Source organism: Staurois parvus, unplaced genomic scaffold (assembly GCF_062004578.1).
Source record: "Staurois parvus isolate SC_StPar_1 unplaced genomic scaffold, SC_StPar_1.0 ptg000436l, whole genome shotgun sequence".
Taxonomy (NCBI): domain Eukaryota; kingdom Metazoa; phylum Chordata; class Amphibia; order Anura; family Ranidae; genus Staurois; species Staurois parvus.
The window spans coordinates 7,541,427-7,566,422 of NW_028318232.1; the positions used below are offsets into that span (position 1 = coordinate 7,541,427).

Genomic DNA, 24,996 nt, shown 5'->3' on the forward strand with positions numbered 1-24,996 from the left:
TATGGGGGTTATATCTGCCCCTACAGTGAATGTGTAAAAGAATTTGCATCTTACCACCCTGAAAACATCCTGCATTGCCGAAGATAACATCTGCTTGCTGTCCATCAGTGAGGGATTAAAAAACAGACTAATCAAATGGTGAACTGGGTCAAGGAAATTGCAGGGAGTATGACTGCCATCTGCTGCAGAGTGTAAGTAAGCACAACAGAATTACCGTATTTTCCGGCGTATAAGACGAATGGGCGTATAAGACGACCCCCTACTTTTCCTGCTAAAATGTAGTGTTTGGGCTATACTCGCCGTATAAGACTACCCCTCTAGCAATGCACACCAGTGGGAGGAATAGTGCCCCATCATTGGTATTAGTGGAAGGAATAGTGCCCCATAATTGGTATTAGTGGGAGGAATAGTGCCCCATCATTGGTGTCAGTGGGAGGAATAGCACCCCATCATTGGTGTCAGTGGGAGGAATAGCACCCCATCATTGGTGTCAGTGGGAGGAATAGCACCCCATCATTGGTGTCAGTGAGAGGAATCGTGCCCCATCATTAGTATCAGTGGGGGGAATAGTGCCCCATCATTAGTATCAGTGGGGGGAATAGTGCCCCATCATTGGTGTCAGTGGGGGGAATAGTGCCCCATCATTGGTGTCAGTGGGAGGAATAGTGCCCCATCATTGGTGTCAGTGGGAGGAATAGTGCCCCATCATTGGTGTCAGTGGGAGGAATAGTGCCCCATCATTGGTGTCAGTGGGAGGAATAGTGCCCCATCATTGGTCTCTGTGGGAGGAATAGTGTCCCATCATTGGTGTCAGTGGGAGGAATAGTGCCCCATCATTGGTGTCAGTGGGAGGAATAGTGCCCCATCATTGGGGTCAGTGGGAGGAATAGTGTCCCAACATTGGTGTCAGTGGGGGGTGGAATAGTGCCCCATCATTGGTGTCAGTGGGGGGTGGAATAGTGCCCCATCATTGGTGTCAGTGGGGGGTGGAATAGTGCCCCATCATTGGTGTCAGTGGGGGGTGGAATAGTGCCCCATCATTGGTGTCAGGGGGGGGGGGGGGGGGAGGAATAGTGCCCCATCGTGGGTGTCAGTGGGAGGAATAGTGCTCCATCATTGGTATCAGTGACACCAATAATGGGGCACTATTCCTCCCACTGACACCAATGACACTTGCTGACCCCTGTTGCAGTATGGTGCTGCTGCAGCCAGCATATGTGGTTGCAGCAGCACCTCTACACAGCACACTTACCGGCCGCTCCTTCACTCGATTTTCGCAGGGCCGCTCGGCTCCGCCCCCTCGTCGGTGATTGGCCGCCTGTGTGCCTTTCCTGAGCTACAGTTCTGGCGGCCAATCACCGGTGAGGAGGCGGAGCCGAGCAGCCGCGCGAACATCCAGTGGCCGAACTGAAGGAGCAGCCGCGCTTCCTGGACCGGATCGTCGTGGGACCGGAGCCAGGAAAGAAACAGCAGCCTCTGCCCACCCCTGTACTTAGTGTCCCTTCCGTTGGAAGGGGGGGGGCGGCGGCACCGCGCCGCCCCCTTAAAAGTGTCCGTATGCCGTATACCAGCGTATAAGACGACCCCCGACTTTTGAGAAGATTTTCAAGGGGTAAGAAGTCGTCTTATACGCCGGAAAATATGGTATATACAAAATGCAGATAGGAGGAAGGGGGTTGTGAGGACCCCAAAGTAAAGGAATGTGAATATTGGTGCGTCTTAGTAAGAGAGGAGTCTTGTGTATTATAAAAGCAGTATAGTTATAAGCAAGTTTTTCTCTACAAATAAGACCTTTACTTGTTTTAGCACTCGTTTTTATAATCATCATTAGAAAGCTAGCAAGTTAGCTTAATCAGGAAGGGATAAAATAAAAATTATTTCATGCACACCCAAACTGCTATTCTAAAATGGGCTATGCAGCGATTCTGACTGTGCCAAGTTGGCTTGAAAAAAGCCTACCCTCTGCATACTGGGATGTACTGACTGTGGACCTAGATTGATATACCACCAATGTGAATAAATAGCTATTTTCAGCCAGAAAACAAATTTGTAGAAAATGGGTCTCTCTGTTCCTGCCTAAGATTGGGAAACAAAGATGTATTCTACACTGTCCTTAAAAAAAACTGATATACATTAGGAGAGGCTGACCGATGGAAAGGCGGTTGTTAGATAAAATGGTCCCGATTTTAAAATTCAAGCTCTCTCTAAACTCTCATACATTAGCATAATATTGGTTAAGGAGATGATTGAAAAGGTTCAGTAATAAACAGGATATCATCTGCATGGCTTGCATTCAAAGAAGCCTACTTGGACATAGCCCATTTAGGATATTCTGGTTCATTTCATGATTTTACAGAGTAGGACTTCTGCCAAGTGAATAACAGGACCGATAATGAGTATCCCTGCCTGGTACCATTGCTCATTGAGAAGGGTTGGGATTGAATAACATTTACTTTGACCCTGGTTGCAGGGTTCTCAGGGAATGACAGTATCCAGCTAAACAAGAGGGGGCCCAGTCCCACAATTTCAGCCATAAATGTTTAGAAAGCTCTCTCGGCGTCAGAGAGGGAGAGGTGGCATGATCTAATATAGGTGTAGGATCACACCCAGTGAACAATCTGGAGTACCCTAACAGAGTTGCCCTAGGCCTAGCCTATACAGTATATGGTTTGATCAGGGTGGATTAGGTCTTGCAGAAATGCTGTTATGTGGTTGGCAATAGCCTTAGAAAGAATATGTGGTGAACAAACAAATTGGGCATGACATTGAACCCAGTGATGCTTTCTATCTTTTGGGATAACATCAATATGAGCAGCCAGGTCTGGAGTCTTTATCATTTGGAAAGTACATCGATTGTATATTTTATCTTCAAGGGGGAGACAGGCTGCTTCAAAAGAGCCTGGGGAAAGTAAAAAATAGTGAACAGCTTGTACATATTGGTTGGATACAAGACCTTCTCTGCTTATTTGCCTCCTGCTCTTCTGAATATCTGGGGTTACATAGTTAGTCTGGCTGAAAAAAAAACTAAAGTCCATCCAGTTCATAGAAAGAAAAAGAAAAAAAAGGGAGTTATGATCCTATACCCACAGTTGATCCAAACGAAGGCAAAAAAACACCCCCCAGCAAAGCACGATCCAACTTGCTTCTGCAGGGAATAAAATTCCTTCCTGATCCCCCGAGAGGCAATCGGATATTTCCTGGATCAACTTTACCTATAAATGTTAGTATCCAGTTATATTCTGTGTATCTAAGAAACAATCCACTGAGCTGGCCAGAACCAACTCTTGAGGGAGTCTATTCCACATTTTACACAGCGCTCACTGTGAAGAAACCTTTCCGTCTTTGGAGATTACATTTCTTTTCCTCCAGACGTAAAGAGTGCCCCCTTGTCCTCTGTAATGACCTCAGGGTGAATAGCTCTACACCGAGTTCACTAAATGGACCACTGATGTATTTATACATGTTGATCATATCCCCCCTTAATCTCCTCTTCTCAAGAGAGAATAAATTCAGTTCCTCTAATCTTTCCTCATAGCTGAGCTCCTCCATGCCTCTTATCAGTTTAGTTGCCGTTCTCTGTACTTTCTCAAGTTCCCCAGTGTTCTTTTTTTGAATTGGAGCCCAAAACTGAACAGCATATTCCAGATGAGGTCTTACTAATGATTTAGACAGGGGTAATATGATATCTCTCTCTGGAGTCTATACCTCTTTTAATACAAGAGAGGATTTTGCTCACTTTAGAAACCGCAGCTTGGCATTGCATGCCATTATTAAGCTTGTGATCTACCAGAACTCCCAGATCCTTCTCCACCATTGATTCCCCCACTTGTACTCCCCCTAGTATGTAAGATGAGGAGTTATACAACTGTTATTAAAAATCCCCAAACTGGCAAGAATTAGAGCTGTGTTAGATGTGGAGCTCCTATCAGCAGTGTTCATTTCACATGTCTAGTATTGTAACAATTTACGATTGCGACAACAAACAATCACTTGACCTTATTGCCCCGCTTATAACATTTTTGGGACAAAAAAAAGGGAACCTACAGTGGTTTTGTTGACCGACATGGCTGCTCAATTTTAGGTGGCAGGCATTATAGCTAAAACTCTTCATCTTCCAGTCTATTACATTTACGCTTATTTTCTAAAGAACAGATGTCTTAAATAAGCTGTTGAATTTTCAGCTTTTCTCACATTCTTGAGATGGATACTGTGAGAAAGGATCACTGCTTTATATCCGTTAAGACCGAGACCTCAGACATCTCCCTGGGAACAATAATTTTTGTATGGCAGCTTCAACAGTGGTACTGGAAGTCATGTTATCCAAAATGTTGCAATTCAGATGCCAAGGCCTGTCGCTATGGGCTGAGTTGGTTACATTTATTTGAATCATTACCGGAGAATGATCTTAAACGATCTACTCAGATTTGTTCTATATAAAATTTGTCCAATGTATCTACAGTAAACAGAACTCGTCAGTATATAGGGGATCAGTGGGTTTTACAGAACTCTGAATAAAAACTGTAATCTGGCACGTATTTGTTGATCCCCAGCAATCAACCAGATGTAAGCCTTAAACAATTTTATGAAAATGTATACAATGAAATATTGCTTATGAATACATTATCCAGTTCCCAAAAGAAAGTTAATTTAGCACTTTGTCACATCTTCCTTGGTGCCCTGTAATGCTAACTGCGATCTTGGAAAGGGCACCCACCTTGGGGTGAGGTGTGTCGGCCTCACCTCCCTCTGCGTTCCCCATGCCAGTGATGGTCTCGAAAAAGTGCTGGGAGTCAGAGGAAGGCATTCACTATAGCAATAGTCATTTCCTTGCTTAGTTGTGGTGTCAGGCAGCCATAGAGTGAGGGGGAGGGCCCTGTCCGACATCACTATTAGCATTTCAGGGTACCGAATGAAGATGGGACAAAATACTACATGCATTTTTGTCCTATTGGGCACTGAATGCTGTAAAAAAGAAAAAAAAAGTGATACTTCTTTAACCACTTGCCTACCAGGCACTTATACCCCCTTCCTTACCAGGCCAATTTTCAGCTTTCAGCGCTGCCGCACTTTGATTGACAATTGCGCGGTCATGCAACATTGTACCCATATGAAATTTTGATCATTTTTTTCTCACAAATAGAGCTTTCTTTTGGTGGTATTTAATCGCCACTGGGCGCTTTACTTTTTGCGCTATAAATTAAAAAAAGTGCAAAAAATTTGAAAAAAAAAAAAAAGTTTATTTGTTTCTTTTATAAAATTTTTCAAACAGGTATTTTTTCTCCTTCACTGATTTGCGTTGATGAGGCTGCACTGATGGGCACTGATAGGCGGCACTGATGGGCACTGATAGGCAGCACTAAAGGGCACTGATAGGCAGTACTAATGAGGTGGCACGGATAGGCGGCACTGATAGACAGCACTAATTAGGGGTCACGGATAGGCGGCACTGATATGCGGCACTGATAGGTGACACTGATGATGGGTACTGATAGACGGCACTGACTGGCATCACTTCTGGGCACTGACTGGCGGCACTGACTGGCACAACCCCTGGGCACTGACTGGTGGCACTGACTGGCGGCACTGGTGGGTGGCACTGGTGGACAGCACTGGTGGGTGGGCACAGGTGGGTGGCACTGGTGGGCACAGGTGGGTGGCGCTGGTGGGCACAGGTGGGTGGGCACAGGTGGGTGGCACTGCTGGGCACATGTAGGTGGCACTGCTGGGCACAGGTAGGTGGCACTGCAGAGTGGCACAGGTGGGGGCACTGCTGGGCACAGGTGGGGGCACTGCTGGGAACGGGTGGGCGGGGCTAGTGGGCGCACAGCTGATCGGAACTTGCGGGGGTCACTGCTGGGCACCGATCATCAGGGCACTGATCATCAGTGCCCTGATGATCGGTGCCGATCCCCGCTCTGACAACTGCCGGTTCTCGGCAGTACTTTCCTCACGATCTGACAGCGTGAGGAAAGTGCAGCCGAGAACCGGCACTTGCATTTTCCTGTGATCAGCGTGTCATTGGACACCGCTGATCACGTGGTAAAAGGCCGGTGGGATCGGCCTTTCACCACATCTCGTGATCAGCTGTGTCCGTAGGACACAGCGATCACGGAGATCGCCGGGTGCGCGCCCCCTGGGGCGCGCAGGAGAGCGCGTTCTGGGAGGACGTCATATGACGTCCACTCAGAACTGGCCGGCCGCGGTGAAGCCGTCATTCGGCTATGCGCGGTCGGCAAGTGGTTAACCACTTGCCTACCAGGCACTTATACCCCCTTATTTACCAGGCCAATTTTCAGCTTTCAGCGCTGCCGCAATTTGATTGACAATTGCGCGGTCATGCAACATTGTACCCATATGAAATTTTGATCATTTTTTTCTCACAAATAGAGCTTTCTTTTGGTGGTATTTAATCGCCACTGGGCGCTTTACTTTTTGCGCTATAAATAAAAAAAGTGCAAAAAAATTGAAAAAAAAAAAAGTGTGTTTCTTTTATAAAAGTTTTCAAACAGGTATTTTTTCTCCTTCACTGATGTGCGTTGATGAGGCAGCACTGATGGGCACTGATAGGCGGCACTGATAGGCAGCACTAAAGGGCACTGATAGGCAGTACTAATGAGGTGGCACGGATAGGCGGCACTGATAGACAGCACTAATTAGGGGTCACGGATAGGCGGCACTAATATGCAGCACTGATAGGTGACACTGATGATGGGTACTGACTGGCGGCACTGACTGGCACAACCCCTGGGCACTGACTGGTGGCACTGACTGGCAGCACTGCTGGGCTGCACTGGTGGGTGGCACTGGTGGGCAGCACTGGTGGGTGGGCACAGGTGGGTGGCACTGCTGGGAACATGTAGGTGGCACTTCTGGGCACAGGTAGGTGGCACTGCAGAGTGGCACAGGTGGGTGCACTGCTGGGCACAGGTGGGTGGAGCTAGTGGGCGCACTACTGGGTGGAACTTGCGGGTGGCACTGCTGGGCACCGATCATCAGGGCACTGATCATCAGTGCCCTGATGATCGGTGCCGATCCCCGCTCTGACAACTGCCGGTTCTCGGCAGTACTTTCCTCACGATCTGACAGCGTGAGGAAAGTGCAGCCGAGAACCGGCACTTGCATTTCCCTCTGATCAGCGTGTCATTGTACACCGCTGATCACGTGGTAAAAGGCCGCTGTGATTGGCCTTTTACCACATCACGTGATCAGCTGTGTCCGTAGGACACAGCGATCACGGAGATCGCCGGGTGCGCGCCCCAGGAGCGCGTTCTGGGAGGACATCATATGACGTCCACTCAGAACTGGCCGGCCGCAGTGAAGCCGTCATTCGGCTATCTGCGGTCGGCAGCTGGTTAAAAGCTGCAAAGGAAAGTGGGAATTTTTCCATGGAAGTGTCATGAATTTGGTCTGGACTGATCATATTGAACCCATCTTTGAAATCTTGTAGTATGTCTAAAATTTGGTCTAGGAAGGTGATTAGTTGGGTGTTTGGGGCTTAAAGTGTTGCAAAGGTGAATTTATGGTCGGAGATCTGACCTTTAAGAAACAGAAATTGGCTCCGGGGATTAAGGATGTGCTAATCTAGCAGAAAAGGACAACTTTTGTATATGGGTATAGTTATTCCCTTGGCGAAGTACTTAAAAGCACCAAGACCTGAAAGTTTATCTCTAACCGTAACCTGTTCCTTCGGGAGCAGGGTCAAAGAAACAGAGAAAAGTAACAAAAAAAAAACCAAGTGGTCCATCAAGACCGCCCTTTTTAACGTTATTGTTATCATGTTTGAAGCCACTTACTGTTGACTGACTCTTCCAGGATGGCTAACATGGAGAGATACTGACTCCACCCTCTACAGGAAACACAATACAGAGACAGTTTAAAAATCCCCACCCCAACCCCTAGTCCTCAGTTGTTGGACAAAGTAGGCCGCCACCAGTGCACATGAGGGGAGATAAAACATGTAAACATAAAATCCATCAAAAGTGAAATACTCAAATCTGGGTGGAAAAAAGGAAGCCATCATGGAAGACTCCAGGAAAGACTGCCAACTGTAAGAATAACCATCGTTTTCACAAAGCATCTTCCAGCTAACGGCTGACATGGAGAGTAATACCCCTACCTTAGGGAGGGAGCACTGCCTGCAGAACTTTCCTTCCAAAAGCCAAATCCTGGCTAGAAAGAAGCTCCACATGGTAGTGTTTGACAAACGCATGATTATTGGACCAAACCGCAGCTCTGGAGAGGTCTTCCCATGAGGCACCTGCCCTTTTTGCCCAGGAGGCTGCCAGAGATCTTGTGGAGTGTGCACGCACCCTGGGAGGTGGCTGTTGCCCCAATCTCTTGTATGCTAACAAAATAGCTTCATGAATCCACCTGGCAATAGAACTTCTGGAAGCACAAAAAGCCTTTATTGGGTCCACTAAACAGAATCAGTAAATGGCTATTTCTGAACACACTTTAGATGTGAGAATCTTCCTCTCAGCCTCCAAGCCATCAGGCAGAAAAGACAAGGACTTGGATGGCAAACAGGCCCCTGAAGCAGTAAATCCGGAAGAATACAAGGAGGGGAAATGGGACAAAAGACATTAGAATCGAAAAACTCCTCTTTGGCCAATATGGAGCTATTAGGATGACTTGACAACACTCCGACCCGATTTTCCAGGCAACCTGCGGAAGGATCACCAGCGGGGGAATGCATAGGCCAGACCAAGGTCCCAAATCTGTGTCAATGCATCTGATCCCTAAGCCAGCGACTCCTTTTCTAAGGTAAAGAAGTTCCACACTTTCCTGTTCCTGCCTGAGGTGAACAGGTCTATCTCCGGAAAACCCCATCAGGCTGTGATCTGATTGAACACTTCTGTATTCAACTCCCATTTCCCCAGCTCACCGGTTTCAACTGAGATAGCCGACCAGGATATTGTCCATACCCCTGAGATGAAATTCCTTCATGGAATTCAAACAACCCTCTGCCCAAAGCAGAATTTCCCAAGCCTGAGAACGTAACTTTGGAGACCTTGTTCCAAGTAGGCTAATGTAGTGGCATTGTCTGAATAAATTAGGACTCTCTGCCCCAGACGACACCGGAAAATGATCTTAAGTCCAGCAGCTCTTTGAAGTTAAGAGTATGTCTCCCCCAGATCTGGGTCCCAAACTTTTCGAGCATGAAGAGAACCCGTATGCACTCCCCAACCCCAGAAAATGGCGTCTGCGGTAATTTTCACAAGACCCAGAGAACCATTCTATGGAAGATTAACTGTGTCCAGAGAGCTCTGTTTTCGGTCCCATGAAGCCAGCAGAAAAAGCATAAAGCTTCCTTGAGTGCAGTTGGGCCCAAGTAACTCCAGGAATAGCTGCCGTCATCAGTCGGAGAACCTGCATGATCCCCCTTAGCAAAAATCACAGTTGATCTTGCAAGTTCTGGACCGAGGACACCAGATTTTGAACTTTTTGGTCCGTGAGGAAAAAATTTTCTGTGAGGCAGAATCCACTCTGTAGCCCAGGAATTTCACATACTGGACTGGAACCACATTGGACTTGCCCAAAATGACTATCCAGCCTAGGGACCTCAGTTCTGAGACCACTAGATCCAGATCCAATATCAGTTTTTCTATTGACTGGGAAAAAATTAAAAGGTCATTTAAGTAAGGGATGATGGAAATGCCCTAGAGACGCAAAATTGCCATCACTTCCGCCAATATCTTTGTGAAGACCCTCCGGGCTTCTGAGAGACCGAACAGGAGCACTTGAAATTGCCAATGGTGCAATCCCTGACTTGAGCGGATAGCAAACCTCAGGTATTTTTTATGAGAATGGTGAATGGTCATGTGTAGATACTGCAAGAGTCCTGCAAATCCAAGGAAGCCATGAAGGCTCCTTGATAAAGCAGATTTCTCATTGCGTAGATACTTTCCAGCCGAAACCTGTTGTATATTAGAAAAATCAGTTTAACATTTTCAAACTGATTATCATCCTGAAGCTGCCCGACAGTTTTCTGACCAGAAATCATGAGAGTAAAACCCCCCCAAAGTGCTGATCTGCCAGCACCGGAACAATGGCACCTTGTGAGGCTAAATGGGACACGTTACCAAAATTGCGTCTGCCCTTTTTCTGTCAAAAAGATACTGCAAGGAGAAAAGACAAATTCCAATTTGTATCCCTCTTATGATTTGAAGAACAAAAGGACTCACCTCTTTTTGTTCCCACACCTCGTAAAACAGGGACAATCTTCCCCCTCCCCAGTCTTGGCATCATGTATCTGACTTGAGCATGGGATCTCGAGAGGCAAACAAAGCTTCTCCCTTGCCTTTGTCTTTGTTAAGAGACCGACACTTCTCGTCAAAATGGGACCTTTTGGAATTGAATTGAGTCTTGGCTCGCTTGCCCCGAAAGGAACCCTTGCCTCGAAAATTCTTCTTTTTGACAGAGAATTTACCCCCTCTTTGGAATGGGACAAAACCGTCTGAAGCCCTGAAGTCCAAATAGCAGATAGAATTTACCCCCTTCCAAACCTTAATACATATAGCTCTGCAGGCTGAATTTAAGAGTGTAGTAGCTCTAGCTGTAGCCCTAACATTCTCTGTTGCCGCATCTGCTATAAAGGCTACTGTCTTGGAAATAAGCATAAGGGCCTCACATACTTGAGATACCGAGGTATGGTAAGACAGAAATTCACCCAGCTTATCCATCCAGACATTCAAGGTCCTGGCCAGACAAGTAGAGGCTAGGGCTGCCCCTAAAGAGAAAGCAGAAGCCTCCCAAGCTTTTTTCAAGAGGGATTCTGCTTTCCTATTCATTTGGTCCTTGATGACTCCCGAGTCCTCAAAGGATAAATCCGAATCTCATGAAACCTTGGAAAGGGGAGCGTCTAAGCTGGAACACTTAGAAAAAGATTTATTCTTCTGGACTAAAAATTGAAATCTTTGTTTATAGACCTTAAAAAGAAACAAATTCTTTTTAAGGCTTTAAGGACCATGTCCCTAAGAGACTTATACACAGGAAAGGGTCTGCTTCTCTTTTCTTGTAGACCTCTGTACAAAACATGCTGGACAGATTGGGGAGGGGCAGGGCATTGGAATTCCTGTAAAAGGCAGAGCCAGTATTTCTCCATTTTGGCTGTCCTGAAAGACGCTTTGGGGAAAAAGAAGTTTCTGAAATTAGTTTTGAACTTTCCACCTGTCAGTTTGAGGTCCTCCTGAACCTAATTCAATTCCTTGATGTATTTAACCACTTCCCACCCGCAGGACATATGACAGCCTGGACTTTGAGTGGAGATACCGGCATGATGCCTGCAGCTACAGGCAACATCCCAGTAGCTATTTTGTTAGCAGCCAATCCTCTAATGTAAAAAATCCTAGCAGCCAATTATCCACTGGATTGCTTTTACAAGTGGTGGGAGTAGTACCCCCCTCCCGATGCTCTCTGGGGTCTTTCTGGGCTTTTCTGTTGCATCAGGAAGCCGGCACTACCATCTTCTTACCACAGAGCGGAACAAGACCCTGAATGTCCCAGATCATCTCTATGGTATGAAAAACTGGAAGTGAAGAGTATTTTGTCCCTTCCAGATGGTCGGATGTAAACAAAGCAACTTTTGGCTTGGAAAAGCCTCTGATGACACCGATCATGGTGTGATCAGATGCTTTTAAGAGCAGAGGAGAGATCTGGGATCTAATAGATCCCAGATCTCTCAGTAAAGAGTACCTGTCATTGCTTATTACTATCACAAGGGATTATTACATTCCTTGTGATAGCAATAAAAATGACAAAAAAAAAAAAATGTACCACACATGTGAGGTATTGCCATGAACGTTATACCTAGAGTAAGAATTCTAGCACCAGACCACCTGCATAAATAATCTTGGAGGTCACCACACTAACATGAGAAAAAAAGGATCCGTATTGCAATATAAAACTTAGGTCTAAACAGAAAACATCAAACACAGACAAAAGAACAGTTTAGTACAATCAACAGGTTAGCTGCTCTTTTTGCTGCTATTGTAGGCATCCGCCATTGTGTGGCACTGGCCATACAAAAAAAAAAAAAAAAACAAACAAACATGATCCTTTCAAGGAAATACTACATGGCCCAGACTTGACTGAGAACATGTACATAATCATCGTGAACTGGCAATCCCCACCTTTAACTATAAAAAGCAGAACACAAGATGAACAGGGGTTCAATAGTAAATAAATGCAACCTTAGTTAAATAGTGTCCATGCAAATAGAAAAGTGAGCAAGGTGCACTAGGGAGTGAATATATCTGGACAGGCATGAGAGCTGAACAGCGTGGCTGGACAAAAATCACCAAATTATATGAAAAATACAGGTATGTATTCTTTGTGACACTAAAGATTACAATGTATCGACTGAGGGTAATACATGTAACAGTCAATCAACTAAATAGGGTCAGGCACCTGAGCGGATTAGAGAAACTCACCAAGTTAGTGAGCACACAAAATGTTGAGTTCAGCAATATGGCTATAACCATAAGAGGGTGTTGAAGGGGCTCCCACCAGACTTTAGGAAAATTAGCAGCTATGTGTTCAGCATGTAAAATGCACTGTGAATATTAGGGAAAATGTCAGCCATGCAATGCACAAACCCATGAACAAAGATCAAGGTCAGAAAAAAACGAACTGGTGGTCCATGCAGTCCTCCAACGTGTTTAAGCAGAATGTGTAGGATAGCTGCAGGTCCTGGATGTAGTCCTCAGTATCTGCTTTGGCTGGTCCTTTAGGGTTATCATCAGTGGGGAACAGTGATCTCTTCCACCATTCTCTAGTCAGGGATTTTTTGACAGCAAACAGATACAGTCCAATAAAATGAGTTAAATCAATTGCCTAAAATCTTGGTGGCATAAATTCAACAAGGTGTTGTAAATAGTCCTCAGAGATTTTGACCCATATTGACAAGAGTTACTGTTGCCTCTCTTTCAACTTGAACCAGTGTGCCCATTCTCCTCTGACATCAACAAGGCATTTTCATCCACATAACTGCCACTCACTGGATATTTTGTCTTTTTCAGACCATTCTCTGTAAACCCTAGAGATGGTTGTGCATGAAAATCCCAGTAGATAAACAGTTTTTAAAATACTCAGACCAGCCCATCTGGCACCAACAACCATGCCACGTTCAAAGTCACTTAAATCCCCTTTCTTTCCCCTTCTGATGCTCGGTTTGAACGTCAGCAAGTCATCTTCACCACGTCTAGATGCCTAAATGCATTGAGTTGCTGCCATGTGATTAGCTGATTATTAATTTGAGTTATCAAGCAATTGAACAGGTGTACCTAATAAAGTCGCTGGTGAGTATGTAAATAAAAAATATAAAAGAAAGATATGCAAATTGATTAACTTAGTTACATACTGCCAACAAGTACTAAAATAGTAACCACATACCTAACCTGGGGTACAGCAGTCCTTCGCTCACAGCTCTGTAATTTTGATTTCAGTTCATTCATTTCTGCATCTTTAAACTGCAATTCTGACTGCAGTGACTGAACCTACAACAGATGAACACACTGTAGTGTTTTAAAAAACCACTACATATTGTTTTATGTTTTAAGTATTACATAATAATGCTAAAAAAATAGCTGCTGATTAATAAAAAATCTGCCTTAGCTCTATAAAGGCCAACTACCATTATGCATATTATTAAACAAACTTCATGTAGACAATTTATATAAAAATCAGAACTTCCAAACAAAAATAATCATAAAAATAATTACACTTTTCATTACACTTTTTATACAATGTGTCTGGCCGCTTACAATACATTCCCAGATAAACATACTTTTTTAAGAAGTTCCTTTTCCTTCTCACTTTGTAGCTGAGTCTTCTCATTTTCCAGTTGTACATGTGCAATTTTCTGCTGTTCCAGGCTGGACTCTGTTTGATGAAGTGCATCTCTTAAGACTTTAATTTCGCCATTCTTGACCAATAATTCACCTTGAAGAACTGTGAACTGAAAATTCGATAGAAGGTATATAAGTGAATAAAGAGTTGTGTTAATTATTAGAACATAAAAGATGTTATTATGCTTGAGAAAACTTGCAAATTTAAAATTTTTTGTTCACTGCTTAATGTGCATCCATATCCATGTTTTTTAAATTCTGGATAGATTGAGGAACGGTTAGAACCCTTGTCACGTTGACAGATAGAAAGGGAAAATCTGCAACAGAGAAAGGGACATCAAATAGCTGGCAGAGATTCTAGCATCCCCTCCCCCACTAAAATTTAAAAAAGCATTTGTATACTTTTGCATGTATACAAGATTACCCCTCACTCACTGTCCTAGGAACAAAATAGGTGTTATTGGTCAGTTATTTATTCTACATTAGCTTGTGTAATGGCTACCTGGGTGGAAACTAAGGATTTTTTTTTTTTTTTTTAATAAATATTTTATTATTATTAATTTTCATTATATCACATTACACTATTAAACGTTGGAGACATACAACATTACACAATTCCCTTATACCTCTTCATTCTAATGAGAAAAAAAAAAAAAACCCCACCCAACCACTCCCACCCCCATTCTTCTCCCTAATATTTTTCAATCTCATCTCCTCGCTCCTTCTCTTTTCTCTTCACTCTCTAGGCACCCTTCTCTTTCTTCCATTGTCTTTGAACATACCCCATTTCTCCCACCTTTCTCTGAGTCTCTCCATTCTATCTTCTTCCTGATGGTAGAGTTCCTCCATCTTATGTACATAGTCAACCCTACTTATCCAATCTTTCTTTTTTGGCGTTTCCTGCTCAGGCAGGCTTGCCGTCGGTTAGAGGGAGAAGAGCAGACAAGTCCGCTCCCCTTCTTGTGCTGACCCAGAAGTGATGTCACAATGTCACTTCTGGGTCCCCGTTGACAGATTGTAATACAATCCCCGGGAATGAATGTAATGTGGTGCAGATGTGCACCACATTACATTCAGTGGAGCAGAGGGGAGACATGCAGGGTCTTTTAGACCTTGGATGTCTCAAAGAGAACCTATCAAAAATTTTTTTTTTTTTTTGTAAAAAATTAAAGTTACACCCAAGCACATACCATCCACGCCAAAAAAATACTGAGGCCCCAACATATACGCATGAAAAAACAAAGGCACACGCAGGGGCACCTACGCATGAAACCATTGATTGCAATACACATGTCACATATCACCGCGCATGCTGGAGCAATAACTCTAAACACCAGAACTCCTCCGTAACACTAAACTGGTGTCCTATAAGGAGCTTTAAAAGTGTTGACCTATAGAAAATATAGGGTACTGAAGTTCGTAGCCATTTCACGAGCACGCACAAATTTAAGGTTTTACAAGTTGGATATTTACTCGCTGCAACCTCATTTTTTTATATCTTACAAAAAAAAAAAAAAATAGGGCAATTATTTAATTTTAAAATTAACATGCATTTCTTACTAAAATTTTGCGGTAGAATGAGACATTAAAAATTGGAACTACCACCATTTTATTCTCTAGGTTCTCTGCTTTCAGAAAATACAGAGGGGGCCCGCCTGTCACTGCACAACCATGGGGGGTAGAAACCAGGTCTCTGGCCCATACCCCCACAGCTGCACCTCTCTCTCTCCCTTCTCCAGGCCCTCCCGGTCCCCCGACTGCACCTGGACAGGCCTCCATAGCGTGTCTCCCCACCGGAGGAAACACTGAAAACTGAAGTCGTGAGGGAAGAGGCAGGCGTTTCATTTGGGGTGGAGGTATTTCCTCAGGTGGGGAGGAGCCGAGGTCTCTCAAGGTGCTGTCCTAAAAGACGAAGAGGGGAAAAAACATGCACATTATAAAATTCTATTAATAAGCATTCTGATTGCAGAGCAAGATTGCCAAGATAAGAGTAGTGCAGTATGTCTGGGCCATATCTATTGCCCTAATTCAGCTGGACAGTCTAGATAAAACCCTAGCAATAAAAATGCACCTAAACTCACCTTTTGCTTTAATTCTTCAACATTCACGCCAAAGGCATTATTATCACGGAAATCTAGTAAAAAGACAGAACAGGACTATACATTACACAAAAATATGGTAGACAGTCGAAGTATTCAAAATACACTGGCATACAAGTATATTAACCAAAGACACTTACTTTTTACATTCCCCTACAAGTTGCTTGGGATTAAAAGTGATACAAGAGCTTTAAACATTTTTTTTTACCTTAATGCATCGCTTGCATTAGGGTACAAATGTTTTATATTTCTCAGTTCTTCCCCTTCTCTGTGTGAAGTGGAAAGAAGGGAGAAGAGATCCAGTGCTGTGCACAACTGCAGGTCTCTTCCCCTTCACACAAGACTCAAGCAACAGCAGGTGCAATTGACTGTCAATCAAATGCAATGAGGAGGAAGTGGGAGGGCAGGGCTAAGCCCCGGTGTGCGACTCTATGGAACCTGGCTCCATAGATATAGCTTGGGAGCGAGCAGACACCATGTGTCTCCATAGCAAACGGCTTGCTATGGGGACACACTAAAAAGGAGGAGCCAAGACTGTTGGTGGGGGACATGAGACGAGGATGGTCGGGGTTGCTCTGTGCAGTACCATTGCACAGAGCAGGTGAATATAATTTTTTTTTTTTTTATTAAAATAGCAAACAAGCCTTTAGTAACACTTTAAGAACTACTCTAGTCTAAATGAAAACAGGATTTTATTAAACACCATAAAATGCCTCTCTCTGCGTTCATTGATGGGCACAGCTCTCCTAATCTTGACCATAAGGTTATAGCCACACCTACAGGAGGAGGACACTAGACAGACAGGGCATTTTAGAATGAGCAGCCAATTTTTCCAGGGACCAGGAGGGGGGTGGTTTTGTACAGCTGCAAACATTCGCTGGTGTTTGTTGATGGGATATTCATGGAGTCGGTCTTCCGCACTGTAATGTAAAGGGGCACTGTTCTCTAAAGGGGACTGCAATGTAATGATTACAGTACCCCTTTACAGTGCAGTCTCCTTTATATTACAGTGCCCCTAGCAACCACAGCCCCCGATCACAGTGTCCCTTGCAGTCATGCACCCCCCCCTTTTTCTCCAGTGCCTGTCTATGACAGCAAGCTTCATAAGTCAAGACTTGCACTGTATCTGGCAGATGATCTCATGGTTATGACAGCAGCAGATAAATTCCAGTTCACTGCTGATGAGTTGGTTTGAGAGGGGGAGGGGTGATTGAGAGAACACAGAGCCTACTCCTACTCCCTCCCCTTCCTGTGCGTGTCCTGGTCCAGCTCCTTCCACCCCCTACGCTGATAGGGTGACGTGGTGTATGCAGAATGAAGGTGGAGGTCTGGAATATCTATACCCTTGATGAAGGAAGGTGGCCGGGGATGTTTATACCCCAGATCATGGATCAAGCATCTCAGGAAGAACAGATGACAGTGCTGTCTTCCACATCAGACCTCCATGGTGAGCCTAGTATGGTGCCCTGACATCAAACAATACACAATGTGTAAACTAATGTAATTAAATAATGTAAAAAAAAAAGTAAATAAAAAAAACACATGAGCAGCCAAATGCTGATCTATGCACACCTGAATCCCCAGGAAGATCAGCCCAGATCATACACACACTTACACTGTACACACACACAAACACTGTATACCAGGCCCTATGGCCAGTCTGGGCCTGCCCAGCAATTCAAAATTCAGGTTAAAACACGTGTGGGGTCCTTCCCCAATCCTTACAAGGCCCTTCAGGTCTGGTATGGATGTTAAGGAGACCACAATATCAAAATGTTTGTTTTAAACGGCGTGGGGCCCCAGATCCCGCCCCCCCCCATGTGAATAAATATGGTACGCCTACTCATTCACAGAAGAAAAAAAAAATGAAAAATGTGAGTGAAAACACAACAGTTTTCGACAAGCCCTTTATTAAAAAATGAAGAAAAAAAAAAAATTGTCCCCCCGATCTAGTCTGACCATCAATCATGATGAATGCTTGCCCCCCCCCCCAAAAAAAGAAAAAAAAAAAACAAGAGCTCTGCACCCGAAGCTTGTTCCCGTCAACTTACAGTTCCTAAATGGGGGGCCACCAATAACATGCCCATGTGAGCCCAGCCCCCTTGTGACATCGACCGAGGCATGCTGGGTCAATGATGCCACAAAGGGCAGGGTCACACAGTGACATCGGGTGGCCCCACCCCTTAGTTATTTAAGAACTGTCAGATGGTGGGAGCCAGCATTGGGTATGGTGCTCGTTTTGTTTTTTTCTTGAAGGGCCTGATTGGATTGGGAACCCACAGAATTTTTTCTCTGAATTTTTAATTGCCGGCAAGTGTTTTGCCGCTGACAGCTGGCGACTCAGTGGTTACTAAAGGCGCCGGCATCCGCCCGCTCCTTCACAAGCAGCTAAAGTCACACAAAGCACAAAACGCAAAATGAATAAAAAACGCATCAAAAACAGGTGTGGAGAAAAAAAAAAGGCAAAATGCACCTTGAAAATTAATCAACCACAATCTGCACAGATGTGAACCTAGCCTTAGAGCAGCATATCCTCAGGCAAGAATGGGACAACAATCCTCTCCCAAAAAACTCCAGCAGCTGCTCTTCTCAGTTCCCAGACATGTATGGAGTGTTGTTAAAAAGAAGAGGGGATGCTACACCATGGTAAACATAACCCTCTCCCAAATTATTTGGAATTGGGGTTGTATTTTGCCAGATTTTTGTTGCCCTGTCTAACTTTTTGGGGCATTTTGCTGCCAGCAATTTCAAAATTACCTTACTTTCTTACAATGGTACATTTTCTCAGTTTAAACATTTGATACGTTTTCAATTTTCTATTGTGAATAAAATATGGGTTTGAGATTTGCATATCATTGTATTGTTTATGTAGAGTTCACAGCGTCCCAACTTGGAATTGGGACTTGTGTTTCTGTCTTGAACCTAATAAATAGAAAAAGAAACTATGGACAGAACCACTATGCATTCCATTTAACCACCTGCTGACTGTAGGCCGTCATATGACGTCCTCAGTTGGCAGTGGTTATACCGGAATGATGCCTGCAGCTACAGGCATCATCCTGGTGTTAAATTTTCTAGCCAGCAGCTGCCTTTAATGCAGAAGTGATGTAAGTGGCTAAACAGCCACTGGATCACTTCTGCGGGTGGCAGAATGTGATGTGCCCCCACTTCCTCCAACCGACTCTTCCTAGCTCTGTCATCCGATCGTGGAGCCTGGGAGCGCTTCGTCTGGCGGCAATGGCTGCAATGACATTAATCCTCTCTCTCTGTGACTCCAAGAACTGGTCACGAGAATTTCATCACTTCCAGTTCCACCTCTGTTTACCTGGCTGTTAACGGCCAGGAAAGCAGCTGATCAGACAATCTGTGTCTGATCGACTGTATTCGAGGTCAGAGGAGAGGAGAGACCTCAGATCGCTCCATAAAGAGGACCTGTCATGGCCAATGCTATTACAAGGGATGTTGCTGATCCTTTGTTAACAGCAATAAAGTTTAAAAAAAGAAAAACAAATGCTTATGCACAAATGAAAATGCATTTGTGAGTGCTGCACGCATACATAAACGGTGATTGGACTACACATGTGAGATATCATCGTGAACGTCAGAGCAAGAGCAATAATTCTAGCTCCAGACCTCCTCTGTAACGTTGAATTTTTAAAGCATCACCTATGGAGGTTTTTAAGTACCATAGTTTGCCACCATTTCGTGGGCATAAGTAATTTTAAAGCATGACATGTTAGATATCTATTTACTCAGCGTAACATCTTTTACATTTTACCAAAAATGTAGGTATTATATTGTGTTTGCGTGCAATACAACTCATTAAATTGCATTTTTTCCTAAAAAATTGTGTTTGAAAAACTGCTGCGCAAATAAAGTGGCGAATGAATCATCCATGCCACAAAACGAAAGACCAAGGTTTGTGGGCTCTATACTGATATTACGATTACATTATAAATTCAATTAGCAATTACATATCATAAAAGGATGAAGACAAAAATGATGTCAAATACATGAGAATGAACATTTTTAGCCATTTATATTTTCAAAAGATAATCGGGTAAACATACTTGAAACAACCCTTTCTTGCCTGCGCGGTGTTGGTCTGTGTATTTGGGGAATAGTAGATGTTGACTGTTGGATATCTGACAGCACGTTATCTTGATTTCGATTAAAAAGGAGATTTACAGAATTGCTGTCCTGTGTGTAGGCCTGTGAGGCCAAAACATCAATTTCCTCCAAATCATCAGCTGTAAAGTCTTCATGGTCACCAAAAACATCATCCATGACTTTGCCTTTGGAAGCATTTGCTGGTCGATGGCGTTTTGAAGGACGACAGCTGCTCTGATCGTTGCATGGGGGGTAGACTCGTTGGACTAGAGCAGTGGAGGAGTTAGCATTAACACAACTTGTACCATAAAGCATTGAAATGTCCCTTTTTTTGGTAGCAAAGAGAGGGTTTGCTGACATAGCTTGTAAGCCAGATCCCCTGCAAAATGAAAATAGCACAAATCAGACTAACACACCAAAAGACTAATTAAAGTCAATTCCAAATTATTAAAGTGGACCTCTCATTTGAGGAGAGCAGGCTGAGTTCCCAGCATAGCTAGAAATCTGACCACGCTGTGTTTTCATGACTAGTGCGGTCAGTTCTTAACCACTTGCCGACCAGCCACAGTAATTTTAAATGTGGGCAGGCAGCATTTGCAGGCACAGTCACTTACCAAGAATTGTGTGATCGCATAGTGATCACATGATCACAATGTCAATACTGCTGTTATGAAAGAATCTCATTCTAACAGCTCTGCTTCCTATACCAGTGAGCTGTGATTGGCCCACAGCTATCACAGGGTACCTGGCCCAATCACAGCACTCTGTGACTAGCTGTAGTCAAATACAGATCACTATTAATCACAGCTGTTATGAATGAAATTCACTCATGACAGTTCAAAGCATTTCTGTTACAATGATCATCAAGTGTAAAAAATAAAAAAAATCCCTGCTCTCCCCCAGAGTAGTATAGTGTTACTATGGAAAGTATGTAAAAAAAAAAAAAAGAAAAAAAAAATGAAGTGTTTAAAGAGGCTTTTTATTTTTATTTAACATACTGTCACCAGCCAGTGCCCCTGATCACTGCCACAAGTCATATGATAATTCTTTACTGCGCTAATGACAATATGTTAAAAAAAAAAAAAAAAAAAGGGAAAAAAAAAAAATGTACAAAAAAAAAACAAAACATTACAACTTCAAAAAAAAATTTGCCATGCCTCTTACTAAATGCCCAAGTTAAGGGACAGTTTTTTTAATTTTTTTAATTGATTTATTTGGTGGGTGAGGTGCTGCTGGGTGGAACGGCTTTTTCACTGGGTGGTTACGGGGGATGCATGTTCCCCTGGGGCTCTCGTGGTGTAGGGATTTGACATTTATTGGGGCTAGAGTTTTTGGTGTGTGGTGTTGTGTGGCATGCTTTGTGGGCTCAACTCTGCTCACTTTCCTGCTGGTCTCCGGCGCAGCGCACAGGCAATGGTGGGGAGGGGTGGGCCATGGTGCGTGCTGTTTGGCTGGTGCGGAGGATGTGGGGGACTGAGTGTGGGGGAGTCTTTCTGCACAGCAGAAGCCAGTCTACTGGGGGAAGTGGCAGAGAGTGCAAGGGGGTGCCGGTGTGAGGAGGAAAAAGAAAACTTTGGCTCTGCTGTGGGTAAGCAGCAGATCTGAAGGTTTATTTTTGGATGTTGGAACAGGATCGATTGCCCGACACCCAAAGTTGCATGTCCAGGGCATCATGCGGTGGAGGTTGCTCACGATACAACATAGTTACATAGTTAGTCTGGCTGAAAAAAAGACAAAAGTCCATCTAGTTCAGCAAAAAAAAAAAAAAAAAAAACAACCCCCCCCCCCCCCCCCCAGTGTATTATAGTAAATTTTTTCATAGGCATCCCGACACATGCGTTTATGATTGTATGTGCGTATATGTTGGGGTGGGGAATTATATGTGCTTAGGTGTAACTTTTTTTTTTTTTTTTTAATTAAAACATTTTTTTCTTTACTTAATTTTTTTTGTTTTTATCACGTGGGGAAAAAAGTCCCCTATGTGATGATTTTTTGGTGACAGGTTCTCTTTAATGAGACATCCAGGGTCTTTACCGGGGTGTGTGAAAGCATTCGGGCGGCTGTTCTGAATGCTTACACCTGACAAGTAAACCCTGTTGTGGGTAAATGTTACAAAAAACTAAACCACATGTCCCAGGTATCAGGTGATATAAATTGTGCATCTCTGCAATGAATAACCTAACAAACGCCCAGGCACCAGGGCGCAATTTCTAGTCGACATGGCGACCTGGCTCCTGGGATTTGTGGAGCCTTGCCTCAGACTGTACTTTTCAAAAATGGGTAATTTTGATGGTATTTGTACTGTTCTAGCATTTTAAAGGCCTCAAGAAATGAGATTGGCTGTCAGTACATCAGGATTGATACATTTTTAAATATACACTGTATTGGGATGCCTGCCTTTACACGCACTTGAACTTTAATGGCATCCCAGTCTTAGGCTGGCCATACATTATAGAATTATCTGGAGATTTTTGGTTTAGATTTACCAAAAACCATAGAATAGGAGGACAAACCTAAACAACACTTTCAGTTGTATCCAATTAGCCAGGCCCTTGCACTACACAGTTGAAGGTAAATCTAAAGGAAATTGGGCAGAAAATTGGAAGAATTGTATAATGTATGGCCAGCCTTAGTCTGTAGGGTTCAGTATTGAGTTGGCCCATCCTTTGCAGCTATAACAGCTTCAGCTCTTCTTGGAAGGCTGTCCACAAGGTTTAGGAATGTGCCTAAGGCAGGCATGTCCAAAGTCCGGCCCGCGGGCCATTTACGGCCCGGGGGTCGGTTTAATACGGCCCTCCAACAGTCCTCCCTGCTCTGTGTAATGTGGCCCTCCCACGGCCCTCCCTTCTATGGCAGACAGTCTTCTGCTTGAGAGCAGAGGGCAGTGCGCATGCCTGACTGCGGCGCGTTCTCCCTGGTCTGTGTAAATGCGGCTGTCGCACGGCCCTCCCTTCTGTGGCAGACAGTCTTCTGCTTGAGAGCAGTGCGCATGCGTGACTGCGCCGCGCTGGGAGCGACAGAGGGCGGTGACGTCAGGGCCGGGCTTCCAGCGTGAAGTGTGTTTCTCTTCCCCTCCCGGCTGCCGAGCAGAGACTTCAGTTCCAGCTACCTTTTTCACCCTTCACATTAGTGCAGGTAAGTATTTTTTAAATTTATTTTCAATACATTGTGAAAACTCAGCTGTCAGTTGATCTTAATGTTATGAAATGAAAAGTATGTCGTTTGCAATTAACTTGGCATAAAATAATTTATTTGCATTTAATTGTAATGGTTCAAAGAATGTTCGGAAAAATGTTCGGCCCTCCACCATGTTCACTTCATCCAATCTGGCCCTCTTTGAAAAAAGTTTGGACACCCCTGGCCTAAGGGAATGTTTGACCCTTGTGCACTGGTGCAGTCATGTTGGAACAGGAAGGGGCCATCTCCAAAGTGTTCCCACAAAGTTGAGAGCATGAAATTGTCCAAAATGTCTTCCTTTGCTGACGCCTTAAGAGTTCCCTTCACTGGAGTGGCCAAGGCCAACACCTAAAAAACAACCCCACACCATAACCTCCCCTCCACCAAACTTTACACAATGCAATCAAGCAAGTACCATTCTTCTGGCAAATGCCAAACCCAGACACGTCCATCTGATTGCCAGACAGAGAAGTGTAATTCTTCTGTCTACTGCTCTGGAGTCCAGTGGTGGCGTGCTTTACACCACTGCATCTGACCCTTTGCATTGCACTTTGTGATGTAAGGCTTGGATGCAGCTCCTTGGCTATGGTAACCCATTCTACAAAGCTCAATACGCACTGTTGTGCTAATCTGAAGGCCACACGAAGTTTGGAGATCTTTAGCTATTGACTCTGCAGACAGTTGGTGACTTCTTTGAACTTTGAACTTCAGCATGAGCTGACCCAGCTCTGTCATTTTACGTGGCCTACCACTTTGTGGCTGAGTTGCAGTTGTTCCCAGTTGCTTCTACTTTGTTATAATACCACTACGGGTCCTTTCACACAGGGTGAACCAGTTTGGTGGATCCACTTGCTCAGCGGGGATCTCTCCGCTGATTCCCACTGAGCAAGCAGATGACAGCTTTGTATCTGCTCCACTGCTGCAGAGCAGACACAGAGCTGCACGCTCTCCTCAATGGGCAGTCGAAAGAAAACAGACCGCCTGTCTGTTTTCATCTGATCCAACAGACAGAAGGGGAATTGAATCCCCATTCGTGCCTTTTTGGCGGATCAGATGTCAGCGGATGTAAACAGACATGTCCGTTTACACCCACCGCTCCATATAGGAGAATGGAGGTTCCGATCGGGTCTGCCTGTAAAACCCGATTGGAACATCCATGTGATAGAGCCCTCACAATTGACCATGGAATATTTAGTAGCAAGGAAATTTTATAGATGGACTTATTGCACAGGTGGCAACCTATCACGGTACCAAGCTTGAATTCACTGAGCTCCTGAGAGTGATCCATTCTTTCACAAATGCTTGTAGAAGCAGTCTGCATGCCTAGGTGCTTGATTGTATACACCTGTGGCCATGGAGGTGATTGAAACACCTGAATTCAATGATTTGGAGGGGTGTCCCAATACGTTTGGCAATATAGTGTATATACCATAATTTAGACACTAGAACTTTCACACAAACCAATATACACTCATTGCGACTTTTTTTACCATAGAAATGTAGCAGAATACATTAGGGCCTAAATGTATGAAGAAATTTGATTTAATTGGATATGTTTTATAACAGAACGTAGAAAACATGTTTGTTCTTTTTCAAAACATTCAGTCTTTTATATCAGGGGTATGGAGTTAAAATTCACAGTGATCCAATCAATAAAATTTCTTCCAGCAGAAGTCCGAATAGCATGTTTGTGCTATGACTCAGCCTGGGGGTGCCATTAATTATTAATGCCACCACCACACATTGGCACCTACAGCACATTT

At 44.1% G+C, this 24,996-nt stretch overlaps 1 protein-coding gene across 2 annotated transcripts in view; it reads right to left on the reverse strand.

The window, feature by feature from the left end:
- The window catches only part of ATRIP (ATR interacting protein), a 180,405-nt gene that overhangs the window by 127,679 nt on the left and 27,730 nt on the right, over positions 1-24,996 (reverse strand). For both annotated transcript variants that reach the window (XM_089687725.1, XM_089687726.1), the window contains exons 2-5: positions 20,017-20,435; positions 15,929-15,981; positions 13,787-13,957; positions 13,393-13,496 (exon numbers count right to left, since the gene is read on the reverse strand). In XM_089687725.1, the coding sequence (XP_089543851.1) occupies positions 13,393-13,496; positions 13,787-13,957; positions 15,929-15,981; positions 20,017-20,416 (728 nt within the window). In that variant the 5' untranslated portion in view covers positions 20,417-20,435. The remainder of the gene's footprint in view (positions 1-13,392; positions 13,497-13,786; positions 13,958-15,928; positions 15,982-20,016; positions 20,436-24,996) is intronic.